Source organism: Myripristis murdjan, chromosome 9 (genome assembly GCF_902150065.1).
Source record: "Myripristis murdjan chromosome 9, fMyrMur1.1, whole genome shotgun sequence".
Lineage (NCBI taxonomy): Eukaryota > Metazoa > Chordata > Actinopteri > Holocentriformes > Holocentridae > Myripristis > Myripristis murdjan.
This window is the reverse complement of record NC_043988.1, coordinates 37197984-37207983: the sequence shown is the minus strand read 5'-3', so window position 1 is coordinate 37207983 and position 10000 is coordinate 37197984. Positions and strand designations below refer to the sequence as shown.

Genomic DNA, 10000 nt, shown 5'->3' with positions numbered 1-10000 from the left:
TTTTTCTCCTCATCTCCTCTCCTCCATCCTTCCTTTGCCTCCTCTTCACCTCTCCTCCATCCTTCCTTTGCCTCCTCATCTCCCCTCCTCCATCCTTCCTTTGCCTCCTCTTCACCTCTCCTCCATCCTTCCTTTGCCTCCTTGTTTCCTCTTCTCCACCCTTCCTTTTCGTCCTCGTTTCCTCTCCTCCATCCTTCCTTTGCTTCCTCGTCTCCTCTCCTCCATCCTTCCTTTGCCTTCTCATCTTCTCTCCTCCATCCTTCCTTTGCCTTCTCATCTCCTCTCCTCCATCCTTCCTTTGCCGCCTCGTCTCCTCTCCTCCATCCTCCCTTTGCCTTCTTGTTTCCTCTCCTCCTCTCCATCCTTCCTTTATTTCCTTGTTTCCTGTCCTCCATCCTTCCTTTGCTGCCTCATCTCCTCCTCTCCATCCTTCCTTTGCCTCCTCGTTTCCTCTCCTTTGTCTCCTCGTCTCCTCTCCTCCATCCTTCCTTTCTCTTCTTGTCTCCTCCTCTCCATCCTTCCTTTATCTCCCCGTTTCCTCTCCTCCATCCTTCCTTTGCCTCCTTCTTTCCTCTCCTCCTCCTCCTCCTCCTCCTCCCCTCCCTCCTCCCCCTCAGGTCATATATAAAGTCAGTCAGTTGAAGCTGAGAGGAACAAGAGCATCACTCCTCCTGCAGGTAAGACCGACCTGTCTGTCTCTCTGTCTGCCTGTCTCTCTGCCTGTCTGTCTGCCTGTCTCTCTGCCTGTCTGTCTGTCAGTGAAAGTAACACAGGAAGTAGATAATGTGTTCCTCCCTAAACTCAAACATCATTTTTTCCCGAGTTTTTTTTTCTCCTTTAATTTGTGACATTAGCATTACAGTTTTCATCTGTTTTTTTCTTCAGTTTTTACTTTATTTTGAAATTCAGTTGTTTTCCTGGATGTCCACTTGTTGATTTATTGCCGTGTGTTCATGTGTTGATAATCGGTCAGGACACAGAACAGAATCCAGTTCATTTTGATTCGATGTTGGTTGGTTTTGCAGATTTTGTTTGTGTGATTGTTTAATTTGGTTTATTTTTTTCATCTTCATGTTTTATTTGAGTTTCCTAAAATGTTTCCCCTGCCTGCTTTATTGTGGCTGCTCACTCATCATCACTGCAAATACAAACTGTACATTTCAGCAGGATCTGTACATGTTAGTTGTTTTAATGTGACTTGTAATGCAGCTGAACAGACTGAACAGACGCTGTGATGGAAAGAGCTGCTGTTGTTGCTGATGTTATCCACTTCTTCATCTCCTCTGTGTCCTCTCTGCTCATTCGGTTTTTTCCCCCCTCATTTCTTTCACAAAAGCAAGTTTATGAGTTTGCAAAATAATCTTAACATTCACAGTCAACAGCATAAGAAATATAACAGAAAGTCTTTACAGTGAAATGCAGAGCAGCTGCTCGTTCTGACCTGCTGCTGCTCTGCTGCGATGGAAAAAAACATTTAAAGGCAAAATGACATTTCAACTCAATTTTCCATCGAGAGAGAGAGAGAGAGAGAGAGAGAGAGAGAGGTGGGGTCGAGCGAGAGAGATAGAGAGATAAGGAAATGAAAGGAGAGAGGTGTGTGTGTGTGTGTGTGTGTGTGTGTGTAGCAGAGATAACTGTGTTAGTGAGAGAGGACAGAGCCTCTAAAACAATCAGCAGTCAGAACAGACCAGCCCAACAGGCAATAAACCAGTCAGTCAACTGACTGACAGGTGTGGCCACAGCCGTCCGTCATCGACCACCGCTCGCTGGGATCACAGAGCCGATCAATACCGATCAACAGAAATCAATACAGATCAGTTCTGATCAATACAGAAGAGCAGAGCAGAGATCAGAGGCCAAACTGCGTGAGGCGCCGCTCTGACGGCCATCTTGTGTTTTTATTAAAGATCAGACGTGATATGAAGCTGCTGCTCCAGGTGACTCGTCTTATTATTTTATTATTATTATTTTTTTCATTAGTAATGTTTTCTTTTTGCGCTGCAGTTAAATTCCAGTGTGGCAGAAAGCTGTTTCCATGGCGACATAATCTCTGTGACAACAATCCCTCAGCATACACACACCCTCAGCACGGAGTGTGTTCATTTCTGACAGATCACAGATTATAAACGTACCGGCTGAGCTCCGAGCGCTCAGAAACTCATGACCGCTCAGGCCGCTGCTGCTCACCGCTCACCTGCCGCTCGCTCACCTGCCACTCGCTCACCTGCCGCCTGCTCACCTGCCGCCTGCTCACCTGCCGCCCGCTCACCTGCCGGCCTGTCAGCGAGCAGCAGTCTTTTAGCGAGAAATAATATTCACTCAAGCAGCTGCGTTCATATTTCCGTCAATAATAAGGTGAATATGGGCTTTGTGGTAGAGCGCGTCCCGACTGCAGCGCCCCGGGTTCGAATCTGAGCCCCGGCCCTGAGCTGCAGGTCGTCCTCTCCCCTGCCTGACCTGTCTCTCTCTCTCTCTCTCTCTCTGCTGTCACTGTCAAAATAAAAACATGCCAAAAACATAATTTTTTTTTTAAAAAATAAGGTGAATTAATATTTCTGCTGGTTGTTCCAGTGTTACTTGGTGTTTTGAGGTATTTCTAGTTGTTAGAGCATCACTAGACCTTTCGAGTGGCTGTTACAGTGTTACAGTGTTACAGTGTTGCAGTGTTACAGTGTTACAGTGTTGCAGTGTTACAGTGTTGCAGTGTTACAGTGTTACAGTGTTACAGTGTTGCAGTGTTGCAGTGTTACAGTGTTGCAGTGTTACAGTGTTACAGTGTTGCAGTGTTACAGTGTTACAGTGTTACAGTGTTGCAGTGTTGCAGTGTTGCAGTGTTACAGTGTTGCAGTGTTACAGTGTTACAGTGTTACAGTGTTACAGTGTTGCAGTGTTACAGTGTTACAGTGTTGCAGTGTTACAGTGTTACAGTGTTACAGTGTTACAGTGTTGCTGCACATTTCTGTGGGCGTTACTAAGTCACTCAGGTTCCTAGGTGTTACCACAGGCGTGTCCCGTGGTTGTTACAGTGTAAATAGGTGTTACTATAGGTGTCAGGGTGGTTGTTACAGTGTTACCAGGTGTTTCTAGTGGTTACTACAGTTTTACTAGGTGTTACTAGGTGTTACTAGTGGTTGTTAGTGTTACCAGGTACTGGTACAATGTTAGTAGCTAGCAATGTTAGTAGTATTTGGTATATGGTATTTAATGTCTAGGGCATAAATAATGTGAGCATATGTGGAAAATGGTGATCGATAGATTTAATTAAATTCAAATTTAATACTGTTTTTAATCATGCATGCTTTTTTTTTTTTTAACAGAAACAACAAACAAAAACACAACTCTGCCTGCCGTTAATCTGAGAACGTTATGTTAAAATTAAGGCTAACTGACTTCACTTTGTGTTCATTTTTCACTTTCCAAACTGAAGCCTAACAAGTGGTATGGCTGGGACATGAACACATCACGACCAGAGCCTGTTAAAATGTCATCAGATGTGAAGTGTCAGCATGTAAACTGGTCAAGTGAAAATACAGGAATGAAAACGAATAAAATTTCCATCATAGCATGACGACGAGCAAAATAAGAGGAGCAGCAGCAGGAACAGATCAAGGCCACTTATTAAATGTAAAGAAAATGTAAAGAAATATGAACTGAAATCGAATATGAAAAATGAAACGTGGAAATATGTGGCAAAATAAAAGGCACTTCCACCTTCAAGCAAGCTACAGTTTGTTTTAGTTGGTTTCTACAGATGATTTTGTGTGTGTGTGTGTGTGTGTGTGTGTGTGTGTGTGTGTGAGGACTGTATGCTCCCTCAATAACCTCACCCCCCTCCAGAATACACCAATGTCTTTCTCACGTTGTATGTCAATGTGTGCTTGTGTGTGTGTGTGTGTGTGTGTGTGTGTGTGTGTGTGTGTGTGTGTGTGTGTGTGTGTGTACAGACATGGCTTGGCTCAGTCAGAGTCGAGGTTCTCCCAAACTCGTGCTGGTGGTCGTGTGTGTCGCTCTGCTGCTGGACAACATGCTGCTCACTGTGGTCGGTGGGTCAACACACACACACACACACACACACACACACACACACACACACATACACACACACACACACACACTCACATCACCTATTGCCCTGATCTTTAAAGTCCACCGTCTCCTCGGTGAGTTGTCAGCTCCTCTCTCTTCTCAGAGCCGCTCTCCTCTCCTCTCCTCTCCTCCTCCTCTCTTCTCCTTTCCTCTCCTCTCCTTGGCTCTGATCCTTTTCAGCCCTAAAATGAATGAACCAAACAGTCAGTCAGCTGTGACTCTGGGCCTGCAACTAACAATTATTTTCATGTTTAATTCCTTACTGGTTTATCTGGTCAATTAAGTGATTTGTCATTTAGTCTATGACGACCACAGGTTCCAGTGTCTTCCCTCCCCCTGGTGAGGCTGTATCTCACAAATGTTTGGTGTATCTACTGACAGATGTTTAAAATCAACAACTGATTATCAGAATCATAATCATTAGTTTTATGTTGGCTGGCAAATTAATTTACGGACTGAACATCTCATCACGTCATGACTCGGTAATCAACTGATGTGTTGATGTAAAAAACGAAAATCCAGCCTGTCCTCTGGTGTGTGTGTGTATGTGTGTGTGTGTGTGTGTGTGTGTGTGTGTGTGTGTGTGTGTGATGTGAGTCCACATGGTCAGTAGCTGCTCTGTGCTGCTGATCCATTCACTTCCACAGCAGGATGGCTCCCACAATAACACTTCATGACACCAACAAAGACGTCCTGGCAGCAACTTTACAAAACTGTGCCAAACGTCAATTTTGATTTAAGATTTAAAAAAAAAAAAAAAAAAAAAAAACTTGTTTAAAAATGAGAAATTGTAACTGACAGTCAGTGACTTTGCTCTGACAGTGCCGATCATCCCCACCTTCCTGTACGCTATGGAGCATCCCAGCCCGGAGCCCCAGACCGCCCAGCCGTCCCTGCTGCCTCTGCCCAGCCGCGGTGCACCTGCCCTGGGCACGGCGCGGCCTCAGCTCCCCTCACCCAGCTCCAACCTCCAGGCCTCTGACCGGCCCGGCTACGATGCACCTGTTCTGGGTACGGGGCCCCCCCGGGTGTCGACCCCCACCTTTTCTTCGTTGGTGTCCCTGTTTGACAACACGACGTTCAGCCTGCAGCCGGGCCGGCCCGAGCCGGCGGAGCAAGGCAGCCTGACAGCCGCCCAGCCAGCCAACCAGTCTGCAAACAGCACGGTAGGTGGAGGACGGAGGAGCGAGCCGAGCTTCCCCTCACATCAACACAAAATAAAACCCTGTGTTTCTCCTCACATTCACTCCACCGGGGAAAAGCGACTGTTTTCATTCTCAACTATTCACAATTTAGCCGTGTGCTTTCTGACACCTTTAGTTTTTATAAGTGTTAGTGTTGACGGGTGTGCTGTAGCCCCATGTGGGCCGAGGCACGGACCGCAGGGCACGGCACAAAGATAAAAATTAAAAATGCATTAATTGTGATATGTCCCCCCCCCCCCCCCTCCCCCCGGCAGGAGCGGCCGGCCTCCTGCCTTCAGGACAGCGTGTTCCTGGAGCAGGAGAACGTCCGGGTTGGTTTGCTGTTTGCCTCCAAAGCTCTGGTCCAGCTGCTGGTCAACCCCTTTGTGGGGCCGCTGACGAACAGGTACAACTTGATTTAGAGTGCAGGGGCCGGACGACAGGACACACCCAGCCTGAGAGCACACGCTGTGCAGATTATTTATTTATGTCTCTCTCTCTCTCTCTCTCTCTCTCTCTCTCTCTAGGATTGGGTATCACACCCCCATGTTTGCTGGTTTCATTATCATGTTTATATCCACCATCAGTAAGTTTGAACCTCACCCATTCTCTGACACACACACACACACACACACACACACACACACACGCACAAGCACACAACAGTATGTGCTGCATCTGTACAACAGAGTGTGTAATGGTGTGTGTGTGTGTGTGTGTGTGTGTGTGTGTGTGTGTGTGTATCAGTGTTTGCCTTCTCAGGAAGCTACGCTCTGCTGTTCTTCGCTCGCTCTCTTCAGGGAATCGGCTCGTCTTTCTCTTCTGTGGCAGGTAATCCACCAACACCTGGGATTAACCTGTAATCTGCTGACAACTGAGATTAACGTGTAAACTGTCAATTGACACCTGAGATTAACCTGTAATCTGTCATTTGACACCTGAGATTAACGTGTAAACTGTCAATTGACACCTGAGATTAACCTGTAATCTGTTGACAACTGAGATTAACCTGTAATCTACTGACACCTGAGATGGACCTGTAATCTGTCAATTGACACCTGAGATTAATCTGTAATCTACTGACACTTGAGATTAACCTGTAATCTGTCAATTGACACCTGAGATTAATCTGTAATCTACTGACACTTGAGATTAACCTGTAATCTACTGACACCTGAGATTAATCTGTAATGTCTTTTAGTTCTGCATTCTGCTCACCACATAGCAGAGATGCAAGAATGATTCAGAACCACGACTGCTGTGTGTGTGTGTGTGTGTGTGTGTGTGTGTGTGTGTGTGTGTGTGTGTGTGCAGGTCTGGGTATGCTGGCCAGTGTGTACACAGATGATGAGGAGAGAGGCGTTGCTATGGGCGTCGCTCTGGGAGGACTGGCGATGGGAGTCCTCAGTAAGACACACACACACACACACACACACACACACACATACACACACACACACACACATGAAACACACACACACACACATGAAACACACACACACATGAAACACAATGTCGCTGTCACAAATTTTACAAATTTGTGTGTATGCATCTCTGTGTTTAATGTGTGTTTACAGTTTTTCTCGATTGCTAAGACACATTTCTTGAAAGTTGCTCTCCTTTTCTCTAACTTGTGAACACAAAACCCAATTTTCAAGCTACATTCACAAAACCTCAGACTCCTCTTGCAAAACCAAACTTTCACCTCAAAACAGTTCAATCTGTGCTCAAAACTGAACTATGTTGTCAAGTTGTGCCCCGAGTCAATCAAAATTAAAAACACTACTGAGCAGTCACTAAACACTACATAGAAAAATAGAAAACACAATGCTCAGGACATGAAGCTGTAGAAATAAATGTTTATTGTTCACTGTAGGCTAAATGCATGCTGCAAAACAAAAAAACTGTGCATGTAGCACTTGTATATAGTAAAAAAAAAAAAAGTACAAAACACAGAAATCTTGTGCATTTAGCAGTTGTATAGAGTAAGCCTACGTAAAAATACAAAAATATACATGGAATACTAGGCCTACAAACAGTTAGCCTAACCCTCCATTACAATACTACAGTACATTGGCACAGTGATGTTCTGAAACATATATTTACTTACAGTATACTGTGGTACAGTATATAGTATAGTCATACAGTAATTGCTGTCAACATTTACATACTATAATGTCAAAAAAGGTAATTACCTGTTCTCTTCTCTAAATCTTTGGATTATGGTGGACACAGTGAATCTACTGATGTTTGGTTGTACCCTTTGTCCGGCCTCCCTCATGCTCATACCGTGGACAAGAACATGGTCAATCACAGTAGCTCTGACTTCATCAGACATTACTGTTCTTTGTCTTCGCTGACCTCCTTGAGCACCTCGACCACCTCGACCTCCTCGACCTCCTCGACCACCTCTCACACGAACTGCTCCTCTCAGATTTCTATCCATTGTAGGGCCTCACAAAGCAGTGCTCTCTGAACTGGCTTATATACTAGGCAAAAAAAGTTGGTATGACCAACATGGCTAAACATGTCCCCTCGCCCCCTTTTTGAGGGGGGCAAAATCCCATTCAGTGTGTTTTCAGTGGATCAGCATGAGGAGGAGGTGTGAAGCTGTTATTGCTGCAAATGGAAGTTCCACACGCTGCTAAAGTCCAGTAGAAAATGAATAAAATATTGTGCTTCCCACCTGTTCAGCTGTGTTGCCTCATCCTTACAGTTCTACCCTATAGTAAAGGGGACTGGCATTCCAACAGTATAACTCACAAATCCAACTGGTCTTATCACAGGGGAGAAATGATCAACTGAAAACACACTGAATGGGATTTTGCTCCCCTCAAAAAGGGGGGGAGGGGACATGTTTAGCCATGTTGGTCATACCAATCGATTGACAATCCTTACAACTTGAAAAGGGGACTAATCAGGCTTTGTAACGGTATAAAAGACAACACCAATCGGTATTGTTAAATGGAAGAAATGATGAAAAAATGAAAAAATATTGCAGGGGATTTTGTCCAAAAAAAATTGGTTGCTTCCCACACAATTACCAGTGTCACTCATTCCAGCAATGCAGGATCCTTACAAGTTGTATCTCATTGGAAAGAGGACGAATCAGGCTTTACAACGGTATAAGATACAACACTATTGGGTAGAAATAAAGGGGCGAAATTATAGATTGAAAAAGCGGTGCAGAACTTTTTTTGCCTAGTGTATATGTTCCCTCACATCATTAGCCACAAGTGTGATCAATTTTGAGTTGTTGTGTTCAAACAGTGACACCAGTGCTTTACTTGTGTTTGAGTTTTGCCACCAGTGCTCACAATTATGCAGCACAAGTGCATCCCAATGAAAATGTGTTGGTAAGTTGTGTCTAAACAGGTGAAACGTGCTGATGGTTTTGCCAAAAGAGTGACTGATTCAGTCAGTGGGTTCAGGCAATGGAGCATTTGGTTCAGACAATAGGGTTTAGTGTTTTAGCAACTGAGAAAAACTGTAATGTGTGTGTGTGTGTGTGTGTGTTGCAGTCGGAGCTCCATTCGGCAGTGTGATGTATGAATTTGTGGGGAAGAGCGCGCCCTTCCTCATCCTCGCCTTCCTCGCTCTGTTTGATGGAGGTAAAGAGTGTGAGAGAGTGAGAGAGTGTGAGAGTGAGAGTGTGTGAGAGTGTGAGAGTGAGTGTGTGAGAGTGAGTGTGTGAGAGTGTGAGAGTGAGAGTGTGAGAGTGAGTGTGTGAGAGTGTGAGAGTGTGAGAGTGTGAGAGTGAGTGTGTGAGAGTGTGAGAGTGTGAGAGTGAGTGTGTGAGAGTGTGAGAGTGAGTGTGTGAGAGTGTGAGAGTGAGAGTGTGACAGTGTTACAGTGTGAGAGTGTGAGAGTGAGTGTGTGAGAGTGTGAGAGTGTGAGAGTGAGTGTGTGAGAGTGTGAGAGTGAGTGTGTGAGAGTGTGAGAGTGAGTGTGTGAGAGTGTGAGAGTGTGAGAGTGAGTGTGTGAGAGTGTGAGAGTGAGTGTGTGAGAGTGTGAGAGTGAGAGTGTGAGAGTGAGAGAGTGTGAGAGTGTGAGAGTGAGTGTGTGAGAGTGTGAGAGTGTGAGAGTGAGTGTGTGAGAGTGTGAGAGTGAGTGTGTGAGAGTGTGAGAGTGAGTGTGTGAGAGTGTGAGAGTGTGAGAGTGAGTGTGTGAGAGTGTGAGAGTGTGAGAGTGAGTGTGTGAGAGTGTGAGAGTGTGAGAGTGAGTGTGTGAGAGTGTGAGAGTGAGTGTGTGAGAGTGTGAGAGTGAGAGTGTGAGAGTGAGAGAGTGTGAGAGTGTGAGAGTGAGTGTGTGAGAGTGTGAGAGTGAGTGTGTGAGAGTGTGACAGTGTGACAGTGTGAGAGAGTGTTTTAGAGTGTGTGAGAGTGTGTGAGGGTGTGTGTATTACAGTGTGTGAGAGTGTGAGTGTGTGACCGTCAGCCGCTCGTGGTCTTTTATTTTGAAAGGAATCTGACGGTCAGGGAATATTTGGGAACAGGTTTGTGTTTTCTAATGATGTCATTTATTATATTTACTAATGTTATGATACAGTTTTCAGATAAACCAGTGAACTGCTGTTTCCTGTGTGTGTGTGTGTGCGTGTGTGTGTGCGTGTGTGTGTGTGTGTGTGTGTGTGTGTTGCAGCGCTGCAGCTGTGCATCCTGCAGCCGTCCAAGATCTCTCCTGAGGTGAGTCCAGGCTGTGACGCTGCCTCACCCTCCTGTTACTGATTT

The 10000-nt window shown here is 45.3% G+C and overlaps 1 protein-coding gene across 1 annotated transcript in view; it reads left to right on the top strand.

Moving 5' to 3' along the window:
- Nucleotides 1-10000, top strand: part of slc18a1 (solute carrier family 18 member A1) — a 24356-nt gene that overhangs the window by 4460 nt on the left and 9896 nt on the right. Inside the window, exons 2-10 of the mRNA XM_030059740.1 lie at nucleotides 618-677; nucleotides 3945-4043; nucleotides 4909-5252; nucleotides 5546-5676; nucleotides 5798-5856; nucleotides 6018-6101; nucleotides 6585-6677; nucleotides 8792-8881; nucleotides 9912-9955. Of these exons, the coding sequence (XP_029915600.1) occupies nucleotides 3947-4043; nucleotides 4909-5252; nucleotides 5546-5676; nucleotides 5798-5856; nucleotides 6018-6101; nucleotides 6585-6677; nucleotides 8792-8881; nucleotides 9912-9955 (942 nt within the window). The 5' untranslated portion in view covers nucleotides 618-677; nucleotides 3945-3946. The remainder of the gene's footprint in view (nucleotides 1-617; nucleotides 678-3944; nucleotides 4044-4908; nucleotides 5253-5545; nucleotides 5677-5797; nucleotides 5857-6017; nucleotides 6102-6584; nucleotides 6678-8791; nucleotides 8882-9911; nucleotides 9956-10000) is intronic.